We start from the raw sequence: 23,603 nt of genomic DNA, 5'->3' as shown, positions 1-23,603 counted from the left end.
TGCCTCCTAAGCCTTGAGCTGACTTGAGTAATCATCATAGTTAGGCAGTAAAATTTTTTTAAGGAAGTAGATTTCAAGTACCATAATATAATGTCTCCAAACTGCTTTTATTCCAAGCCTAGCTTTTATTGTGGCCGGATTAAAAAGAAACCAGGGATGGCTTTCTAAGTGATAAAGATCCACTAGCTGCTTTCCACTGATCACATGTTAAAGATCAACCAATGGCAGACTCAATGTCAAAAGTTTAGACTAACTCCAAGGCAACAAACTGGAGGTTAAAGCGACAAACAGCTGCTTTTCTTTCTTAGGTTAGGCACATCTGGCCTTGTAGGCTGCCTGGAGCAACGACTGCAAGGCTGACATAAATAATATGGAGGGTAAATGTTTCCTCATGGTTGTCCTGAAAGGGTGGAGCGCTGCTTTTGTGCCCAAAGCCAGGGTCACTCTGCAAGGAGGGCAGTTTTACCTCCTTCAATAAAAGTTACAAGGAGCAAAGGCCTGGGCAGTGAGCTCTTTGACTTCCCTGGAGGGTCCCCCTCATCTTCCAGGGCTATCCATTTCTTGGACTCTATTTAAGGTGTTAACTTTCTCTCACTTCCCTCCTGCTGTGTCCCTCCTCCTGGCAGTTGCCAAGACTTCTAGCTTCCCTGGCCTGTTCTCTCTGGTTCCCAGTAAACTGTCCAAGAGTGTCCTGAGTCACTCTTGAATTTTTTTTCTTTTTTCTTTTCTTTCTTTTCTTTTTTTTTTAAACAAGACCAAGAACCTGCAGAGAGGTCTTTGTGCCCTAGTGACATAAGGACTGTTGTGGCTCACAGGAACATCTAAAGTTCTTCATCCTTTCTTTTTAAGTCCCCTCTGTAACATGTCTTAGGACGTCTTACTTTAAATGCTACAGCCTAGTCTTAGCAGCCTTGTGAGGAATAAACTACATCTACAGGACATTCAGAGAGCACTGCTGCTTGGAGGATTCTGTTAACAGATGGAGAGGTGGAGTGTAGAGGAAGAAAGCAGTTAGGAACAGAGGCAGAAGTACATGTGGCACCTAGAAACAGGATGTGTTTGTGGACTATGTAAGCACTTTCAGATTCAGTGGAAATACAAACCCTGACAGAGGACAGCCTTCTTGATGACAAGAAGCATGGCATCAGGAGTAGCTAGGTTACATTTAAGAAGATATAGAGACGGAGCATATTTATATGTGTGTATACTGTATATCATTTTCCACTTACCATACATATGCCTTTTTACCATGTCTTTCATTTTATTGGCAACAGGTGGCTTTCAAATTCCAAGGTCTGGAATGCTGTTTGAAGTTACTCTGGCTAACGGATACTTGTGAATGAACTTCTGAGATGCCATTCCTTGTACTAGAAATATGCTATACTGCTATGAGGGAACCACCACAGGCAGGGACTGTGGGTGGCCAGAGAAGAGTTCCAGGTGGAGGTTACTCTGGAGTAGGATTGTGAGGGACAAATCAGAATAGCCATTTGGAGGAGGTTGGGTGAAAATAAGTCTTGGAGGGAGCACAGTAAGTACCCAGAACAGGTTGAGAAGTAGAGTAAAAATGGGGTTAGGAGCAGGGCGGTGGTGGTGCACGCCTTTAATCACAGCACTCGGGAGGCAGAGCCAGGCGGATCTCTGTGAGTTCGAGGCCAGCCTGGGCTACCAAGTGAGTTCCAGGAAAGGCGCAAAGCTACACAGAGAAACCCTATCTCGAAAAAAACCCCCCCCAAAAAATGGGGTTAGGGATTTAGCTCAGTAGTAGAGTGCTTGCCTAACAAGCACAAGGCCCTGGGTTTGATCCTCAGCTCCAAAACGGAAAAAGAAAAAAGAAGGCAATAGAAATGGGATCTAAATCTAGGTGGGGAACAGTGTACCTTCAAGGAAGGCAAGAAGAGACTTTGGAGCATGCTCATTCAGGGCTTAGAATAGGGTGAATTCAAACAAGGACAGTTTGAAGTTTGTTCCTTTCTCCTTTGCATTCCTAAAGTAAAGAGGTGGAGAGAAATTTTGTGTGTGCATCTCTGCAAGCATTGGCTTCAATGGAGAGTGAGGAGCAATGCATTTACTTTCCACAGAAGCTTTTACTAACATCAAGGTGAGATGAGTGTACCTCTGTGGTAGCTTTTAAAGCAGAGAAATCTGCCGCGGCGATGCCTTCACACACACACACACACACACACACACACACACACACACACACACACACACTCTCCCAGAGCACAGATCTTTGAATCTGTTTGATTAAGTTTAATATTTAATTGTGTGTGTAAGAGGAGACAGAGAGAGACAGAGTGTGCATGTGAGCACAGGTGTCGGTGGTGGCCAGAAGATCCCCTCATTCTCAGCTTAGGTGGTTGTGAGCTGACTGATGTGGGTGGTGGGAACTCATCCAGGACCTCGGTAAGAACAGTCAGTGCTCTCCACTGCTGAGCTCTCTCTCCAGCACCACTTTTATGTTCTTCTTCGTTGTATCTCAGGTGTCACGGTGAAGAAATAATTCAGAAAGGTGATTTAGTTTATACAGACTTTATTGACCATCTGGAGTGTGACTCATAGAAACCAACTGAAACATCTCAACGAAATATGTCAATCAGGGAATGCATATTTAGGATATGGAATGAGTGAAGCAGCTTTGGGCCAAGTTCTGTGGTATGGATAATTTCCTGTCCTACAAAGTCTTACATAATGGATTAGCAAAAAAGAAGCAAACTGTGATTATAGTTAAGCCAATAATGTCATGGAAATGCTATGGACTAGAAAGAGTGAGTACAATAATAGTTGTAAATTTACACCTTTGGACTAATGTACCTTATCAGATCACATTTATACCGTATGCCAGAGGGCCCTCAATGGAAAATCCTAGGTAGAAGGACACTCTCTCGATGTTCCTTCCACTTCTGAGTGGACCCGAGTACACAGAAGTCACTGGTATTTTTATTTTTGCCTCTGTTCCATATTCTACAGAGATTAGCTTGCCTTCAGCCTGACCATACTGTAGGCGAAGGAGATCTTTGACTTCCCTCTTTTCCCACACTACTCCACTCTGCCAGAAGGAATTTGAATCTTGTACTTCACCGAAGTACCGCTCGATTTTGGCCTTGTGAACAAGACTGTTCAGCCCCTTCTTCTGCCCCAGGTAGAACAGTGTGCTTGGCTGCTTGGACCTGCACATGCGCTTGTACTGTCTCCTGAAGGATCGATTCAGGGAGGAGACATACTTTTCTATGAGTGTGGAATCTTGATCTAGCTCTTTGTTTTCTGGCCAGAATAGGAGGCAGGCCAGGAAATAAGGATCAGGATATGGATGACTCAGTCCCACGAGTTGCAGGACTTCTCGGAGCTTTGTTTTCAGTGTGTTAAATGGCAGGATAGACTTGGAAGTGGGCTTTAGACAACTGAGAATAATGTTGGCCAAAATGAAATTCTGTGTCTCCTTTGTCAGACCCTTGGTCACACTCTTGGTTAGGCATTCCTGTAATATTAAGGTGTAGTTGTTCACTATGTTTTCCATGTTGTTAGCCTCTTTATGGTTTGGATTAAGATATTCAAGGAGTCCTGAAAATGTGTCTGCTCTCCATGCTTCTATGCGTTTCCTACAGTTCTCCTCTAGGAGTAACAGGTTCTCTTTGCCCTGTAACAAATTGGTGTTCAATTGGCAGAAAAGTTCTACATATTTCTTGAAACACCTGCTGACTTTCTTAATTAGTGAGAGTTCTGTCATTTCTTTTGGGGTGTTCCTTGGCTTTAGAAGACCCATATAATCCAAAAAAAAATCAAAGCATCGTCTCAAATCTGACTGTAAATTCTGTAGGTGGGATGTAAATTTGCTGAGAACAGCATAATATTCATCTTTTGGGTCTGGAGGTATGATCCCCTTTCCAGATAAAAACTGTACCATAGCATCTTTCAACATTTCATTTTCTTTGTGAAAAAGGGGTGTGAGCTGAAGAATCTGGATAGTGTCAAGACCTACTTCTATTTCACCAAAGAACCCTGCTGTGTTGTATGTGTCATATCTTCTTTGGGACTTCTGTGGTGACCAGGCCTCTGTTTCATAGTCTTTACTATCGGTTTGCTGCTGAGACTCTTTGAATGCTTTGGAGGCCTTTTCAGCGATTTCTAGCAAATGTGTTAGATCATCCACACTAATACTTCCACAGGTCTTATTTTCACCCAACCACTGTTTGATCTCACTTTTGTAAACTTGACCAAGTGTATCTGAAATGTAGGAATTCTTAGGTGCTTTCCTTTTGGCCAAATTTGCCCAGACCAGAGCAGTACTAAAGTTCTTCTTTTTGATATAGAAATGTCTCGCTAAAGCTTGACAAATGAATGCATTTTGTGGGAATCGATCACTTCCTGCAGTTAAGATCTTTTCGGTTTCCTCATTCTGCAATTCTTCAATTAATGGAGAAAACAGAGTGTCTGTTTCGGCTCCATGCTCCTTACGTTGTCTTGTAAGCAAGAGAGTTTGCACGTCATGCTTAAATTTGTCTCTTCCTATTCCAGAGTCATAGAATACATTCTCTTCTAGTATATTCAATGTAATTTGACACTTGTCCATTCCATAACTCATTCCCAGTTCTTTTAAACAGTTGATGGCAATTAGAGGGTGAATGAGACGTATACCAGTGTATCTCCCATATTCTGAAACTTCTGTTCTGATTAGAAGTGTGGAATAAGTTCCCATGTTGTCTTCTACGCTTTTAGGTTTCTTATCTTTCCTGGTGAAAGTGATTGTAGTTCCCAAAAATATTTCACACTGTGATACTGAAATGGTAGAATCTGTAACATAAGAGTTGAGTAATGCCAGGTAAGAAATGAGCTGGGCTCTCCTGCTGTGGGTGTCCAGGTCTTTCAGTGTATTCTTCACTACGTTTTCTATATAAGTTTTGTCAAAACTGCCTTTCAAGATCATGAAGGAATAAAAGTTTTCACAGTTCTTATGCTCCTTTTCGATTTCCTGAAGTTTGGCCTCAAATGCTCTTTGTTCTTTGGTAGAAAGTTGGTATTTTAGTGAAATGCTTTCTGCTAATTTTGCACTTTGATCTGGATTCTGAGATCTCATGCAGTTCAGGATGATTACTAATGTTTTTTCATATCTCAGACCCTTTTCTGCTATAAAGGAATTGATGGCATTCTGCAGAATGTAGGTGTTTTCTTGTTCTTCAAAATCATCCACAAGGAGAAGAACAGGAATGTAATCCTGGTGGCTGGTAGCCTTGTAGCTGATCAGCCTGCTTACTTGCTCTCCAATCTCTTCAAAATCGGTTGCTTTGTTTTTCAATACAGCACATCGGAACTTCTGTTTTAAGTCCCAGAGAACATTCATAGCCAACGTAGTGCCTCCACAGCCTGGGTGATGGTACAGGTTGATGACTTTGGCAAATACAGGTTTCGGGGAGTCAGCACACTGTTGTATTAAAATAGTAAGTTCTTCATAACTATCCCTTTTCACAAAAGCTGAGGAATAGTGTTCAGAAGAAAAATAGAAGTTCCACCAGGATACTCTGCCTCCTCGATAAAAGTGTTCTTCTCTCGATTTCTTAAATTTTAGGAATTTAGATTCATCTTTCTCTATGTCTGTGTCTCTACACTCATTTTCACAGAGGATTTCTAGTGCAGATAGGATATCTTCCTCCATTTTCTCCAGGATAACTGAGGAGGAGCCACAGGAGGGCAAGAATCTTCTTGAAGACTGAATCACTGATTTCAGTTTAAGGATGGTATTGTTGACCAGTTCTACATTTAAAGTGGAAATGCTATGTTCTGCTAAATCCTCTTTGATTTCCAGTCTTACTTGTAGCAGATCACTCCACCGTTGGTAGATATGTGAGTTGACACAGATACACAACATATTGTCCATTCCATTGAAAACTTGATAGAAAGCACAGAAAGTCTCAATGAGTGGGTCTTTCGGGTCTTCTACTGGAGAAAGTAAGAGAAACACCACCAAAACCTTCCCTCTTACCATTACATTTTCATCCGTGAGAAATGAGATCAGTCTCCTGACCCCAGAAGCTCTTTCTCTCTGCCATAAATGTGGCTCTAGAGGTTGACATGAGTCATTCTGCAAGTCTAATCTGCCATTGCAGAATATCCAGCTGGGCTGCTCATAAAGTTTCAGAGTAGCAATTTTTTCTTCCATGCCAGTTTTTTCTTCATACTGACTGGGTAGGTGGAGGTTTGCGATTCGGCTTTCTCTGTAAGCTTTGGCCACTCCCTTCATCTGAGAGCAAGGATCAAAATCCAGCACAGCAAACAATTTAATTTCCTTTAGGAAATCTAAGTGTTCTATTTGATTTGGGGCACAGTTATTTGTTACAAGAATGTACCAGTCATAGTAAGAGTTATCCAGGGAGCCTTGGTGTCTGGTCAAAAGTTTACCTAGCTTTAGCCCCTCACTCTCCTTCTTAGTCACCATCCTGTCTTCCTCTTCAGCCTCTTTTCTAGATGCTGTCCAAGTCTTTAAGTTCTCTAGAAACTTTCTGAACTCTCTATCCCGTTGCTTGGGATTGGCAAGAATATTCTTAGAGCTAGCCCCTTCCCTCACAAACAGTGAATTCTCTTTGCTTTGTTTCCATGTTTTATCTGTGTAACTTTGCATCATAATGTAGAAATACTTTTCTTTACATATAGAATGTTTGGGAATAACATCTACTTCAATGACAAATCTATCAGATGATGTATTGTTCTGTAGTAGGACTTCCACAAACCTTGGTTCCCGAATACATGCCCTGGCCTCTTTGATGTCACTGTCTTCAAAATACTTGGTGATCATTACATTGAAGTGATTAACGAAGACATCTTTACTGGTGACTTTCACACCGACAATTTGTCCATGTGGTTTGTCCTCAACTCCAAAATGGATAGTGCCATTGGTGCGTGAATTCATACAAGCTGATGCAAACCGGAAGACTTCGTTGCTAAATTTCATCTTAATGTCCTCTTCTGTGGCTGTTTCTGTGTTTGTGAGGGCTTTGAATTCATGTACTGGGTCTATGAGATTGAGTGGCCCTGTTTCAGGAACTTGGAGAACAGAATGTTCTATGTAGCATTTGTCATCATGGAAAGAATCAAAAAGATGCGGCATGCAAGACATCTGTTCTGCTTTGGGTTTATCACCTTCTGTGTCTTTAGTCACTATGTCACTTAACACATTTTCTCTCAGAAGACTTGCGTATTGATCTTTGTTCTTTCCCATGTCTCTGAGATCTTGATCAGTATTCAGTGAAATTGATTTCTCTTCCTCATTTTTGGTCTTTTTTTGGTGTTCTTTTATTGAGAGTTTTGTATTACTTAATTGTCTGGAATCTTGATTTTCACATTCAGGGGAATTATTCAATTTGTTATACATACGTCTTATCAGAAGTGCTGGACCCCGTGGCAACCCCATTTCTCTAAGATCCTTTTCAGTTAATTCCTGAAGAACCATGCCTGTCACCTCTTCATTGAGCAGGATTTGAGCATATTTCTCATCAATGTTAAGGTCTTCAGTTATCCATTTTTTCACATCTTCTTTGGTCCAGTCTTTGATCAATTTAGGTTGAGTTACTTGTTCATTCATGTCAAAGCTTCAATGTTCCTTGAAAATAGTAATACAATAATATTTTAGCATTATATTTTGTCATTGAAATACCATAGCCAATTATTACCTTATACAAATTATATATAGAAAGATGATAGTTTTCTAGAATAACTTAAAACTCCTTGGTAGTCATTTCCAATTATTGTCCATTTCACTGGCACTTGTAATTGTTATTCTGGAATAAGCAGTAGCTGCTAGCTTGGTGACAACCCTTTTTGTCTGTGATAACTTTCCTTTTCAGACTTCCCTGTGTGGAAGCTGGGATTCTGTAATTTAAAACTAGTGTCTCCAGGAAGAGAATCACTTTTCATAGAATATTTTAGTTAAACTTTATATTAACAGCCACAAAAATCCTGTACTCAAATTGATCAGCAAATAAGATAATGACCTGAATAGGCCAAAGCAACTCTAAGCATACAGAACAATGTGGTGGTACTGTAATACCTGATCTCAAGTTGTACTTCAGAGCCATAGAGACAAAAGCAACATGGATTTATCACAAGAACAGACTCCTAAACCATTGGAATAGCCCAGAGGTTCCAGAAATAAGTCCTACAGCCACGGTAACCTAAATTTCCACCTAAGTGAGAAAAGGATATGTTGGAAGAAGACAACCTCTCCAACAAATGCCTCTGGGAAAACTGGACATTCACATGAAGAAGGTGAATATTTCTAACTCAGCACAAAATCCAATTGAAAATGAGTCAAAAGCTTTAATGGAAGATCTGAAACTGACTAAGGAAAACATACCTAAGATACTGCAAGATTTAGGCATGGAACAAGTTTGAAATGAAGGTATTTTAAAGAGATACCCATGTCTCTCAATTTTACTGTTGAACTATTGGAACATAGGACCCCAAAGAAATGAGAATTTCCCCCCAGGAATCTCATGCTGGGAGAAGGAAAAGGCCCCAGCCAGAGAGAGAACACGCCTCCAAGAAAGAAAGTCACATAATTCCAAAAACTTGTCAGAACACCTTACAGGATGAGACTCAAGCCCAGAGAGTTATGGGTCAGTGGTGGAAGAGGTCTGAGACTCAAGCCCAGTAATGGGTCAGTGGTGGGCGGGGTCTGAGACTCAAGCTCTGACAGTGATGGGTCAGTGGTGGAAGGGGTCTGAGTCTCAATCCCAGTGATGGGTGATTGGTGGTCCAGGACTAAGACTCAAGCTCTGACAGTGATGGGTCAGTGGTGGAAGGAGTCTGAGACTCAAACCCAGTGATGGGTCAGTGGTGGGCGGGGTCTAAGACTCAAGCTCTGACAGTGATGGGTCAGTGGTGGGCGGGGTCTGAGACTCAAGCCCAGTGATGGGTCAGTGTTGGGCGGGGTCTAAGACTCAAGCTCTGACAGTGATGGGTCAGTGGTGGGCGGGGTCTAAGACTCAAGCTCTGACAGTGATGGGTCAGTGGTGGGCGGGGTCTAAGACTCAAGCTCTGACAGTGATGGGTCAGTGGTGGGTGGGGTCTGAGACTCAAGCACAGTGATCGGTCGGTGGTGGGTGGGACCACACTGTGACTGCTTACAGGTGTAAATCCTTGGCCCTCTCTCTTAACTTTAACCTCACTTTAGGACTCTGACAAAGAATAATGAGGCTACATTGAATAAATGCTATTTTCTGCTTTCTACTTTTTTTGGCTCTTCTAATTGGTTTATTAAGGACCTGACTTGGGGCACAGGCTGTGACCCCCAAGTTTGATAACAGGCATAATCAATACCTTTCTCTGAAAAGGACTCCAGTAATACACACACACACACACACACACACACACACACACACACACACACACTCCTAGGGATTGACAGATGGAATGATAAGAAATTTAAAATCTTCTGCATATTTAAGGAAACAATCAATTGAGGGAAGAGACGGTTGTTAGCAACTATATATCAGACATGGGATTGATATCTAGAATACATGAACAACTTTAAAATACCAAAACAAATCATCAAGCCTATAAGTGGGCTAATGAACTGAATAGACAATTTTCAAAAGAAGAGATACAAGATACAAGTGACCAAAAATATTTGAAAAATAATTGCCAGCATCCTTGGGCACCAGGGCATTACAAATTTAAGCTTCTTTGAGATTCCATCTCACCCCATTCAGAATGGCTATCATTGAAAAAAGAAATGACACAGATACCAGACAGGGCGGAGGGAGAGAGGAGCCCTTCTTTATTGCTGGAGGTGGGAGTGGGGGAATGGAAACTGGTATAGCCACTGTGGAAATCAGTTTATCAAAAAACTAAAAACAGAGTTGCCATTATGACCCAGTTCTATGATCCCTAGGTAATTGTAAGACTCTAAGTCTCACAGAGGTATTTGGACATCTTTGTTTATTGTTACACTACAACAATAGCTAAGAAATGGAGCCAGCCTAAGTGTACATCCATAAATGAACAGACTTAAAATACTGTGGTGCACATATACAAATGAATTTTATTTAGTGGTAAAGAAAAAAAATCATTACATTTACAGGAAAATGGATGGAACTTTGAGTGAAGTCACCTAGGTTCAGAAAGACACATGCCACATTTTCTTTCATGTGAGGAACTTAGATTTTTATTTTTATAAAGTGTGTGTATGTGTGTGTGTAACTAGAAAGGGAAACACGAGAAGGAAAGGAGATATTGACAGAGGAGAAGGGAACACAGTGGGGAGGTGACAGAACACATGTGACAGGAAGTGGAGAGAGGGCTACCAGGGGGTCTGAGAAAGCCAGCAGCAGAGGACAAGGAGGATCAGGCAGACCGCTGGGGAGGGGAATCAACGTAAACTAAGTATATGAAAATGCCGTCATGAAACAAATCACTTTGTGTGCTGATTCAACAAAACTAATTTTCAAGATATTTAAGGAAGGTCTGTTTAAATTATTAATGTATGAACCACTAGTTATAAGGTCTAACAGAATATCAATTTAGCGTCACCATGTTTGACATTTCTTGCAAAGACTCACCCAGAGTCTCTCTCTTCTCAAAGCCTCACAAGGAAACAAGAGAAGAACTGAGGCTTGAGAGTACAGGCCTGGGATAGTCCAAAGGAGGAAATACACTATCGATGGGTAGAATATTTATCAGAATGATTGGCATAGGCTGTAGCCTTCCAGCCCCCGAGGAGCTTCCATTGACTTTGTTAAATTTCTCCCTGGTTGTTTTAGTGCCTTGAATTCTCTTATTTTTGGCTTCAATCTGAGGTCATTACCAGTCCCAAGCTAACCAGAATTATGAGCAATAGGCACAGCAATCCCTATAAATGTATTTCAGATGATCAACTCTGGTCCTTTGGAATGCAGTTGGGTATGGTCTCAGAAGTTCCACAAAACACAGTGTATGTATTGTACTCAGAGATCAGTGCTTTTCTCCTCTTATTCACTCAGTAAGAAGTTTGTATCTATTATGTATGAGGCATGATGTTCAAGAAAATTAGTGGTAACCCAAATAGATGTGAAGTTCTTTCATGATACTCATACTCCATTTAAAATGATTAAAGATATAAATGATACACATTACCCAAGCATACGCAAAAATGTTCACAGTAATAAGCTGTGGTAGGTGCAAGACACCAGAAGGGACATCGGACTGGGATATGTAAGGAGGGTGATCTATGAGTAGGAGAAAGTGTGAGCCTGGCTTATGCGCAGTTAAAGGTGGGAGGGAGGAGGGAAACAAGCCTTGGAGGCTGATGGAAGGAGCTGAGTGATGGTCTATCTAGGCTCCCACGGGTCTGCTTGGTAGTTCTAGGAACATGGCATGTGTGCTCTAGCAGTGGACAGTCTCCTCTGAACCAGGGGTCAAGGCATTGGATTGCTCTGGCGTTGTGTAGGACAAAGAAACGCAGACCAGTAGCTGACTCTTTAGCCTGGAGACTGAGGGGCCCACCCCTGACTCTCCTACTTCTCTATATACATCCACAGTGCCCATGTTCTGGTTTGCATCTAGTGTTTCAAATATTTGAGAGGACTGGGAAACTGTTACGGGATGGGAGTGGGCTGATTTGGCAGAAGTAGGTCACCATGAACAGGCCCTTGAAGTTTAATTCTGGCCCCTAGTTCCTGCTTTCATCTCTGCCTCCTGGTCCACCATGGTACAAAGAGCTCCTCTTTGTTGTAGACTCCTACTGCCACAAGGTCCTGCCTAAGAACATGAATCCAAATAAACCTCTGAAACTGTGAGCCAAAATACACATTCCTTTAAACTGTTTCTGTTAGGATTTTGTTAGAACAGCACAAAAACAGCCAATTCAGTCATTTTTGGTAATACTGGGGAAAGGGGCCTTGTTATACCCATTATCAGCACTAGATAGCACTGATAGTATAGGCAGTTATACAACGTCTTCTTAAAGGTTTTACCGAAGTCACTTTAGAAAAGAGGCTAATTTTAAAAATCACTCTTCTTTATATGGGATGTTGAACATATAAATCTCATATTATTTTAAACTTTAGTCTGTTATGGGGCTGGAGAGATGGATTAGTAGGGAAAGGGTCCTGGTAACAAAAAAAAAAAAAAAAAAAAAAAGTTGGGCTCTCATGTGCAATCCAAGCACTAGGTTAGTGGAGACAGGAGAATCCTGTTGGTCAGACCATCTAGTTTAATGGATGAGCCTCAGGTTCAGGGAGAGGCCCTGTCTCAGAAGCCAAGACTGGCGAGTGACTTGATGTCAACTTCTGATGTCAACACGCAGGTGCATACATATGGGCATGCACACATACACCAACTTGTACACACGATAATTTACTAAATAATAGCAAGTCTATATGTAGCTGGGATGGACTGAAACTTGAGAACCTCCTGCCTCAACCTCCTGACTGCCAGAGATTTAGGTATTCCACCAGGCTCAGCTGTTTTTTGTGTTTATATATATATATCAGACAGTTCAAGAGGACTTGCATGCTCACAAGTGCTATTTTTTATCATAATTATTGGTAGTTTGACAGACAGAATTAATCCATCTAATCTTTTGGCCTATCAGCTTTCTAACTCCTTGTTTAATGGTTTCAGCCTCAACTCACTTCCACTCCTATGTTCATACACTTGATCTTGCCATTGTTATTATGGACTTATGGACCAAACTCTGTCCTCTGCACACAAGTTCCTGTGCTCAGAATCTAGCTTCTCTTGCCTAAGAATATGATCTTACTGGAGTACCAAGTTGTTTTATATGCCATTATTTAACCCGAGAGGTCAAAAAGACAAAGCCTAATCCATTATAATTGGTATCATTGCCAAAGAGGGGTACATTTCTGTCGTTGAAAAAACAACTCAATTTTTGATACTTTGTTAACAGCAGCACAAAAAACAGAGTAAAATTATTGTGGTGGTATTGTGTTCCCCAAAATATTGTGCACCCTAATAAACTTATCTGGGATCAGAGACAGAACAGCCACTAGATACAAAGGCTAGAAAATGGTGGCACTCACACCTCTAATCCTAGCACTCCAGAGGTAGAAATCTCTCTGGATCTCTGTGAGTTCAAGGCCACATTGGAAACATGGCTTTAATCCCAGAAAGCAAGCCTTTAATCCCAGGGAGTGGTAGAAAACAGAAAGATATATAAGGCTTGACGACCAGAAACTAGAAGCATTTGGCTGGTTAAACTTTCAAGCTTTCGAGCAGCAGTTCAGCTGAGATCCATTCTGGTGAGGACTCAGAGGCTTCCAGTCTGAGGAAACAGGATATAGTGAGGAGTTGGCAAGGTGAAGTTGGCTGTGGCTCATTCTGCTTTTCTGATCTCTCAGTTTTCACCTCAATATCTGACTATGGGTTTTCTATTAATAAGACCTTTTAAAATTCGTGTTAGAGGGAGGAACTGAGACTGTAGGGACACATGGGATTATTAAACCAGTCCCAGGAACTTAAGACATGCTGGACCAGGGGAAGGGTGTAACTCTGACCTGGCTCCAATAAAAGAGCAAAAGTAGACATACATAGAGTAAACTTGAGAACAATTTGACATGTAGGGATGCAGTTAGGAAGGAAAGAGCAGAGGGAATTGAGGAGGAGGACCAGACACCTTGCACTGAAGTGGTAATGACCCCATGCCAACATATCATCTGATACCCGACGAGTGAGTGGATCAGGGCTAACAGGCAGAGAATGCCTGTTGTGGGCTGTTTTTCTGTACAGTGTGGATATATGTCATTCTCCTTCATTAATAAATAAGCTGCATTGGCCTATGGCAAGGCAGCTTAGACGCAGGTGGTAAATCCAAGGAGAGAGACAGGAAAGAGAAAGGCAGAGTCTGGAGATACTTGAGCCACCCGCTGAAGGAACAACATGCAATGGGATGCAGGTAAAGCCACAGAACACGTGGTGATACATAGATTAATAGTTATGGGTTGAGTTAACTTATGAGAGCTAGATAACAAGAAGCCTGTCATAGGCCATGCAGTTGGTAAGTAATATAAGCCTCTGTGTGTTTACTTGGGTCTGAGCAGCTGCGGGACCATGGGCGAGAGAGTTTTGTTTGGACTGCAGGGGACTGAGAAACTTCTGGCTACAGATGCCCACTATCCTAGCGCTGCAGCTCTTCTCAATCCCCCACTGCTGGGGCAGCTGCCTTGTGACTTTCTCCTGCTGTCTCCCATTGCCATGGGGACCGGAACCCATCATTTTCTGTTCTAGTCCAGCTTTGTCTTTGCAGCTAACTACAGCTTTGCTCTCAATTCTTCCTCCCCTGAAGCCTGTTCTCCATAGCAGCAGATTCTCATCAATGCAGAATCTACTTGTATTTTTCTCAGCCCACTTCTGAATCTTCCTGAACTGTGCTGTACTCTACTTAACTAGTATTCAATCTGTAAACTGCATGCATGCACACTGAGAGCTAAATTTGCTGTGTGATATGGCAGTAATTATTAGTCATTAAGATTGGGATAAAAGAGCTTGCACCTGCCTCAGCCAGATTACTGAGGTAGGGAGGGCTATCTGGCAAAGTGATGCCATTGGAGCCACTGAACCTTGTGAATTTATTGTAATTCAATTTGACACCATGGAAAGGCACAAATATTTTAGTCTATATTTCTTGCACTAGGTGCTCATGACAGTACCTCTGGCTGCTTTCACAACTCATATTTCTTGTGTTAGGTAATACTTGCAGCCTCAGCGCCCTGGTGCATCCTCTTTTCACCATTTTCTCACAACCCATTGATATCACTCTGGTCTAAGCCACATGTTTTTGCTTTGAATAGTCTAACCAGTTGTACAGTAATTTATTTTTATTTTCTGGTTTTGTCCAACTCCCTGACTTATTCTATTGTCAGCATAGTAATTAACACGATTCTGTTTACTGTAAGAGGAGTCACTAGACTGCTCAAAACCTCCCGATGACCTCTCATTTCACTTGAGGTAAAAGCTGAAGTCTCAGTGTTCAAATGCTCTGTCCAGTGCAGCCGCTGGCTTGCCTTGCTGCTCTTTACACACACCCGCCTGCTGCAGAACAGGTCGTACTGGCTATTTCCTCAGACTTAGAGCGCTTAGACTGCTCTCTTCCCAGTGCTTACATTGCTCCTATCTTCACCCTTCAGCCTTTTACTCACACTCACTGAGGCCACTGTTGGTGCCTTTGTCAACACTTAACATTAAATAAGACTCTCTTCTTCCTCCAGCACTCTCATCCATTCTTGCCTGTTCCAATTTTTCTTTCTGAGATCTACACACAATATGTTCTACAATCAGTCTTTCTCATCCTGTTCCAGAAACTAAGATATAACATGTAGAAAGTAAACAGTTTTTATTTCTCATTCATGGGTGAATCACTAGGGTCCAGTAGTTGTTGAATGAAGAAACTGAGATTTTCCTGAATAGCAAAACAATTATATTTCAGTTTTGAAAATTCATGGTTTAGCAATATCTGTGCAGCAAAGGACTGGAAGATCTCTTCATTTATTACCCAGAGACTGGACCTAACTGCAGTTTCTAAGTTAACTATTCACTATGACTAAGAGAAGAATATTTATTTTTTGAAAAGGAAGTTAATAAAAATATATCCTTCAGGGACCTGAAGCCCAGCCATGAACCCTAATTTCTTTTTTTTTTTTTTTTTTTTTTTTTTTGGTTTTTCGAGACAGGGTTTCTCTGTGTAGCTTTGCGCCTTTCCTGGAGCTCACTTGGTAGCCCAGGCTGGCCTCGAACTCACAGAGATCCGCCTGGCTCTGCCTCCCGAGTGCTGGGATTAAAGGCGTGCGCCACCAACGCCCGGCGAACCCTAATTTCTTTATCATCTGTGGTTGCCTTGATTATTGCTCCTGAATGGGCATGTTTATCACTTGGGCTTTTCTTTGGAGGGGGTCTCTTTCTATCCAAGATTCTCAGCTCCCTACAATTCCAAGGACCCTTGCGGTTCTAGGAAAATGGACCCTCCTCTGAAGATGCTCCTGTCATGCTTGATATACTGGCCCTGGTGTGTCTTAAGTGGTATCTTCTCTTGGCCAGAAACCTTTCCCAGCAACTTAATGCACCAACTACTTCCTTATAATATCACAAAGATTGTAAGAACAAGCTCTGAGCTTCCTCTTTTTTATCGGCCAGTAATTACAGCTATTTTTTAAGGTTTACTTGTTTATTTAAAGGCTTTTTTTTTTCATTTTATATATCACCCACTGTTCCCCCTCCCTCCCCTTCTCCCGCTGCTCCCCCATTCCACCCCTACCTACTCCTCATAGGGGGTAAGGCCTTCCTTGGGTATTCAACATAGGCAGGCATACCAAGTTGGGGCAGGCCCAAGCTCCTCCTTCCTGCATCAAGGCTGAGTAAGGCATGGCACCACAGTGAATGGGCTCTAAAAACGCCAGTTCATGTACTCAGGATGAGTCCTGGTCCCACTGTCAGGGGACTCACAAACGGATCAAGCCACACATCTGTCACCTTCATTCAAGGGGCCTAGGGCAGTCCCATGCAGGCTCCCCAGCAGCTACAGCTATTTTTATACACCCTAGCCACCTATAAGGGCAACACATTAGGATGTCCTGCTTACTGGCTACTGTATACCTAGGGACTGCTGTGTATGTTTGCATACATGGGGTATGTGTTTCTGTGGTGTATGTGTGAGGTGAGGGGGCTGGTGGGACCTTTGTCTTTGTTTCACCTCACACAATGGCAGCTTCCCCTCATTGTGTCTCTGCTGTTTGAATTACAGGGAACTAGAAGCATCCTTCTCAAAGATAGCGACGGCCACCTGTTCTCCCCAAGCCTGCTATCATGTTATCTCTTCCTTATTACAGAAGTCTCCTCATTGTTCAAGGGTGAAGATCTGGGCAACTTAGTGATACTCTCACTAAAATTAAAACATTTTTCAAAAGTGGTGGGGTATAGTTCCATGGAAGAGTCCTTGACTAGCATGTGCAAGGTTCTGATTCAACTCCCAGTACTGAGAAAAGAAAGATGTAACCCCTTATAACATTGAAAAGCAATGCAATATTTTGTATGATACCCTCCTTCCTCATATTCTCTCTCTCCCTCTCCCCCTTCTCTCTGTGTCTCTTCCTCCCTCCTTCCCTCTCCCCCCCTCCCTCTCTGTCACTCTGGCCATAGGGCCACATGGTAGACACACACTCTACACTGAGCTACATTCTAATCCCGCAGCTACTGTATTTGTGACACTTGCACTCGACTTGCCCTCTGTCAGTCTGAAGAACATCTTATATGTCTGTGCAACACAAACGGAAGCTATGCATTTAGTTTAGGGTGACAATCGGTTTGGTAAAGAAGTGTTACTAATACCTCGACATAATTCCTTGGCTCTTTTTACGATTTCAACTTTAAATCCAGGGCTGCAGGCATATTTTCAAATATACGGGCCTTTGATGCTGAGCAGAAAGCCACATTGTGGGAATATGGGGGAAGGAGTGTGATCAGGAAAACTGCTCGATCGATGGTCACAGTCCTTCTCTTGCCAGCCAGGCTGTTTCATAGTAGGGGACAATAGGAGGAAAACCGGTGTTGTTTTCCTTCACCTGCTGCAGAGGAAATGCACAGGAAACCTCTGTGTTCACATGGGACAGGGATGCCGGCTGTAGCTTGGAGAATCTTCCACCTATCCTTAGGTGGACCGAGCAATTCTGGGGTTCAGTTTTCTTATTAGTACTCAGTTCTCAAAGAATTTCACTTTGTTATCTGCCTGGTTCAGCCGAGTAAGAGAAGCATGTTGTCATGGCTGCTGACTTCAAGGTGTCTAGGCCTGAGCAGCAGCCCAGGCCTCCTTGTCTTCAGCCTGGCTGGAGCCCAACAGGGCACACCCTGCTCTCACATTTGGAGGAAATGAAACCACAGAGCAGTCAGTTTCATTTTCCTGAAGGGTTATTACAGCAGTGGTTTTTTTTTTTTTTTTCCTAGTCACTACATGCTGGCTGCAAAAGAAAGACTTGACTGCAATAGTGATTCAACTTTTCAACTTTGCAAGTTTCTCTTGGGTTAGATGTAATGTTTGACATATTGTATAATGTGTAGTTTGTAGTTGGTTATACTGTTCTACATGGTTTGCTATGCTCAGATTCTTGACTGTGCCTAGACTTCCACCCCCAGAATATTGTGCATGCTCACTCACCAGGGTATCTGCAGTCAGCACCAGCCCCATCTAATAGTACATGCATGAAAAAGTGATATGATACTTCTTTTTCCTTCTAGAATATTTAATAAGAAATAGCATATGCGTTTGGGAGCATATGCATTTTTGAAGATATGCTTTAGTTTTCAGAATTGGGTTTTGTTTGTTTGAGATAGGGTCTCATATAACTTAGGATGGAACACAGACTCACTATGTAGCTGGGGCTGCCTTCAAACTCCTGATTCTCCTGCTTCAGTCTCCCAGATGCTGGCGTTACGACTGGCACTATAGACTAGCTTTTAAAGGTAGATGTTAAAGAGAGGAAAGGAGCCTTCAAGGATTAGAAACTTACCAGGGCTTTTCTGGAATCTTCTTTTTATATTAGAACTTGAGGTATGTGTTCTTGGAGCTATTTGATCTGGAATGTGGAAGAGTCAAGTTCTGTGACTCACCAGGAAGCAGATATATACGCAGGGCAGAGCTGGTCCTTATGCAGTTTTCCTAAAAGTGTATTTGTTGAGAACACATTACTTCAAACAAACAAAAGCACCAGCAAAATTAACATTACAGTAAATTAAAATGCAACCAAATAGGTTACTGCTTAGGAAGTGTTTATGGTGTGCATTTCCTCTAAATGTTCTATCCCAAGCATTTTTAAACACATACTTTATAGAATAAAATGAAAGGAATTCTTTTTCCCCAGATGGCATCTTTTCCCATGCTTAAACCATTTTAATAAAAATAAACACCCAAAAGCATGTTGCAAGTTTGTTCTTCTCCTCTCTCACATGCTACTTGCACTATGAGGTAAATTTTCAGCTGGTGAACGAACGTCCGGCATCACCAGCCGCCTCTCCCTCTGGGACCAAGCTCCCACTCTGGTCTCTCCCAAACTGCAGGAAGAGCTCAACAACTCCCTTACAGATTTCCATCTCGTTGCTTTCAGTGCTTTCAGAGACTTTTTAAATCGCCCTGGAGGGCCTGGCTTACCAATGCTAATAACATCACACTGGTGATGTTCATCCTCCGCAGTGGCTTCCATCCATTGACAGCGTAAGGCCTTACACGCCCAGGCATGCTCCTCCGGCTCTGCTCCTGTGCTTCCTTCCTTCCCACCCCTCCACACCTCATCTGGCTGCCGGGCCCTCTTCTTGCAGACAGTGCAAGCTCCTGTCAGGGCTCCTCCTCTCCCTGGAATCCCCTGGGATACCCATAGTTCTTGGTTCCATACCTTCTTGGGGTCTTCTTTTTTCTTTCAAATATCAGCCTCCCATGGGGCACTGCTTGGCTGGCTTACTGGTCCCATTTCCCAGTATTTCCTACTCCTTTTCTAGAATTATTTTTTATTTATTGAGGACTTATCACAAACAAATACTTTATACATTTTAACTTATTTATCTTGTTTAATTTGTCTCACCCATTATTCTATGTACTACATGAGACATTATTTGTCCACCATCTATTGATATATATATATATAGTCACCATAAAATATACTGGCTTCCTAAAAATCTTTAAAAACTTTTAAAAAAAAATGGAATACATTCTTACAGTGAAAATATGCATTTCTGAAAGCCTTCTGTGGGTCAAAGGATTTTTCCTCCTTTTACCAGGTAATTACTGAACTTGGCTAGCATGGGATCTAGCTATCTGGGATGTCTTTAGTGTTCCACTCATTAGACTAGAACAGCCTCCAGATTCTATCAACTGGTCACACAAAAAGGAAGTCTGAGGAAAAAGTAAGACGATGAATCAACATGTTTTTTTTCCTGAAGTGCCTACAAGCCAGCGTCTAGTTTCACAATACACTTTCATAGCTTCCTGTTGGGGCCCTCTTGGGGTACTTAGTCCCAGAGGGAGGCCACTATTCCTCCAAGGTAGCCCTGGAAGAGGCCCCTTGGTGTTCCAGGCCTCAGTGCCCTCTGCCTACTTCACCTCCCTGCCAGGGACTTGCCCACAGGCTCACCCAGGCAGGGTCAAAAGCAGTGTCCCTTTCCTGTCAAGAACACTCGGTTAAATATTTAACTATTTACTCCCTCTCTGCTTATCTTGAAGGTTGGGGACAGATTTCCTTTTCGGGTTTAGCCAAACGTGGAAACAAATTTCAACAAGACTCAGTATTCTAGAAAGTACTGCACATCAGGGATTTCCCTCTGCAGCCCATCCCTTCTATCTGGCAGTGAGTGCTGCTGGAAAAAAACTGCTGCTGCTTTTGCCCACTCAAAACCCGTCTGCAGTAGACACCAAAGGGATAGACATATTCTCAGATAGGAGACATGTCGACTCCCTGAATCTCAATCCTGTTAAGTGGAACACCTTGCCTCAATATGATATGAAAATGTCAAAAATTCCCTCAGCATTCTAGCAGTTCAGAATGTAAGACTCAAATCTCTGATATTCAGCAAAGCTTTTAAAATCCGTTGCACTTGACGAATTTTAAGAGCATCTGGACGTGTAGTGTTGGAGTGAAGCAAAATTAAATTGCTATGAGTGGTCTGAACAACTTTTGAGAATGTCAAGTCGTAAATCTTTGCTGCTTAGAGCCCCTTGGCTTCCTGTTGTGAAGAGTGAACACAAATATTATTATTAACCATGTTAATTATTCAAAGCAGCTACAGGAGGCCGGCTCCGGAGAACTTGGCCTTTTTCACTCTCTGGTGCTGAGCAAGACAGACAGGCATGCCTTCACCTCAGGGGTCCTGGGCAGCACCCTTGATCTCCAAGCCTGGAGGAGGAGCTCACTTGCTCTTTAGGACCAGAAAAGAAACTTCCCAATCATAGCTGAAGCCCCGGAGGGCTACACACTTTTTGATGGTCCAAGGAACTGCAGCTAAACACAGACCAAGTTAGTTTTGTTTTTCTAACAAAACAAAACAACAGCAACAAAGACCCCACCAGTTCCTCAGCTCTGCAGCTGCCTGAAATAGACATGAACTGAGAGTTTAAATGGCTAGCTCAGGAGGGCGTTGCCTTTGATGGAGTGCAAGCAAAACTTTAAACAACATCTTACATTATGTAGAAGGTAGAAACTGACATAATCACACTGGACTGTGGGTTCCACTACAACTTTTTTTTTGTTTATTGTTTAATTTCCTGACTCCCTTTGAGTTATTTCTCTGTTTCTTAACTGCCCATTTGACACAATGAGAAACCCACACATTACCCCGACCAGTGCTCATCATCATAACTGTACTTAACGGAGCATTTCCATCCAGAAAGCACTTACAAATTAGTGTCAGTTAAATGTACTCCATTCAGTTACATATAAATATATATGTAATGTGCTGCGGTTATGAATTAACTTAATATTTTGTACATAATAGTTCATTTATAAGACTGTATTGATATAAAAAGTACAGCTAGGATTTTAAGAAATAGCTTATAGCTTTCCCATCATAGGCATAAAAATGAGGAAAGATTTAATAATTGAGAAACTTACCAGAATTTCCCTGAAAGCTTTTTTATTCCAGAAACTTGGAACCGGTCACTCTAAGCTGTATTTTCTTATCTTTTATTCAGATACAATTCTAAGGAAAAGACCGGAGCTGTTCAGCTGCTCTGCCTTCCAAGCCCTGCCTCTGACGCCTCTGGAGCAGAATCAGAATGAGGAAGTAGTTTCAGTTTTGTTTTAATGCACAATCTTGAAGAGAGTTCTTTGTAGGGCTGTAGCCCCGTGGTAGAACACTAACTTAGCATGCATGAGACTCTGCGTTTGGTACCCAGTACTTTAATAGATAAACAAATAAATAAATACGTTACAAAAATCTATCAGTAAATATGAACCATGGAGAGCAATTATTCCCCAGGCTACATTTTTAAGTCACAAGAGCTAAAGTAATAGGAGAGAACACGAATACAAAGAAAACAGAAATTCCAGGAACAAAACACAATCTTGGTGTGAGCTGAGCACCAGTTATGGCTTGAGTCCTACCTCCCCCAAATTCGCATCCCAAAGTTCTGACTCTAAGAACATGGCTGTATTTGGATGTAAAGTTTATTTTTCTTTTTAAAAAAGTTTGGACAACAAATGGAAATTACATTATTGATAATCTTTTAGGGCTGATTTATGGACAAAGCTGAATCTGAAACAATGCAGATGCCTTTACTGTGGGTTTTCTTCTTGAGTTTATAATTTAATTGCATTTCTCCCTTCACCTTCAAATCTCCCCTTACATTGCTCTCTGCTGTCTTTCAAATTCATGGCCTATTTTTTCCTGTATTTTTTATTGCATGTATATGCATATACATATGTATTCCTAAATATAACCTGTCCAGTCCATAATAATGCTACCTGTATGTGTGTTTTCAGGGGTGACATTTGTCACTGGACATCAGTTGGTGTGCTCTTCCCTGGGGAAGGCCATTTTTCTCATTCCCAGACTTCCTCAGTTGCCTATACTTCTGTGAGCTTTAGATTCAGGAGTTTTGTGGATGTGTCCATTGGGAAGGGAGAGCTCTTTAGGGATGGTGGCAATAGCAGGATACAAGTGATCTAATAGGAGAAATGGGGAAAGAGAGACTCCTTAGGGAGGGCAATGCAGGTAAATAGAAGAAACAGAAGAAGGTGGGAGGGAGTTATGAAAGGGACTAGCAGGATAGAGTTGATCTGAGAGAGAAAATGGGAAAAGAGAAGACTTTTGAGGAAAGGGGAAGAGAGGTAAATGTAGAAGAAGGAAAGAGGTGGGTAATATAACAAGGAGAATGTCTGAAAAGTCACAAGGAATTATACTAGCAAAGGGCTTTTGGACCTCTCTGGTTCAGCCAGTCACAACACACAGCTCATCTCATAGGCTCAGGCTGTCTCTACTGCATCAGCTGCTGCTGTCCTTGGTGTCTTGGAATCTCCAATGTCTTGAGATCACTACTGCAACTGTGGCCTCACCTTCACCAACAAACCCCTGAACTCTCTTCAGGGACACTAATACTGTCACATGGTGCCAATTCTCAGCTTCTCTCCATGACTTTCTCAATCTTGTGCTTTCCAATGCAACTGAGGCTGTATCTTCACTAGTGGCCTTGTCTGGCCTTTTATGGTGTCAAACCTCAGCTTCTTTCCATGACCCCACCAAATCCTGTGCGTTTCATGCAGCCAAAACTAAGTACTACATCTAACACTCTTACACATTACCAAGGTCAGCTACTAGCTTGAGATGCAACCTTGACTCTCTCTGGACCACAGTTTCTGTGTGCTAATCCTGAGGAAACACTTCCAAAAAGATTTCAGCTCAATGATAATTGGTCTCTTCTTAATAGGGCTGACCCCAGCTTCAGTTGTCCCAGTAAAGTAAAGACTTTGCTTATGTAGGCCGGTAGCTTATTCATCATACACTATTCTTCAGTCCCAGGTGACCGTAAAGCACAGGAACTTAACTGAAATACGTCATGTGAACAAACCTGATGATAGAGTCTGTACTTCCCTCTGAAACTCCACAAGTCAGGCCTCCATCATCTACATACATCTGGCTCTCAACTT

At 42.1% G+C, this 23,603-nt stretch overlaps 1 protein-coding gene across 2 annotated transcripts; it reads right to left on the bottom strand.

Annotated features, from left to right (window-relative positions):
- Nucleotides 1-2,516: 2,516 nt before the first annotated feature.
- Nucleotides 2,517-21,726, bottom strand: LOC102914486 (sterile alpha motif domain-containing protein 9-like). 2 transcript variants are annotated; one of them, XM_006991205.4, is made up of 3 exons: nt 21,570-21,726; nt 18,483-18,631; nt 2,517-7,591 (listed from the first exon to the last, which is right to left on the bottom strand). In XM_006991205.4, exon 3 carries the CDS (start codon nt 7,571-7,573, stop codon nt 2,819-2,821), a length of 4,755 nt encoding a protein of 1,584 aa, XP_006991267.3. In that variant the 5' UTR covers nt 7,574-7,591; nt 18,483-18,631; nt 21,570-21,726; the 3' UTR covers nt 2,517-2,818. The 2 variants fall into 2 exon arrangements, with proteins under 2 accessions (XP_006991267.3, XP_076422350.1); XM_076566235.1 differs by lacking the exon at nt 18,483-18,631 and having other exon boundaries at nt 21,570-21,718.
- Between the last annotated feature and the right edge of the window lie 1,877 nt (nt 21,727-23,603).

The sequence above is a fragment of the Peromyscus maniculatus genome, chromosome 3 (genome assembly GCF_049852395.1).
Source record: "Peromyscus maniculatus bairdii isolate BWxNUB_F1_BW_parent chromosome 3, HU_Pman_BW_mat_3.1, whole genome shotgun sequence".
In the NCBI taxonomy this organism is placed as follows: Eukaryota; Metazoa; Chordata; class Mammalia; order Rodentia; family Cricetidae; genus Peromyscus; species Peromyscus maniculatus.
Note: the sequence above shows the minus strand (reverse complement) of the source record. Positions and strands in the feature narration are given on the sequence as shown.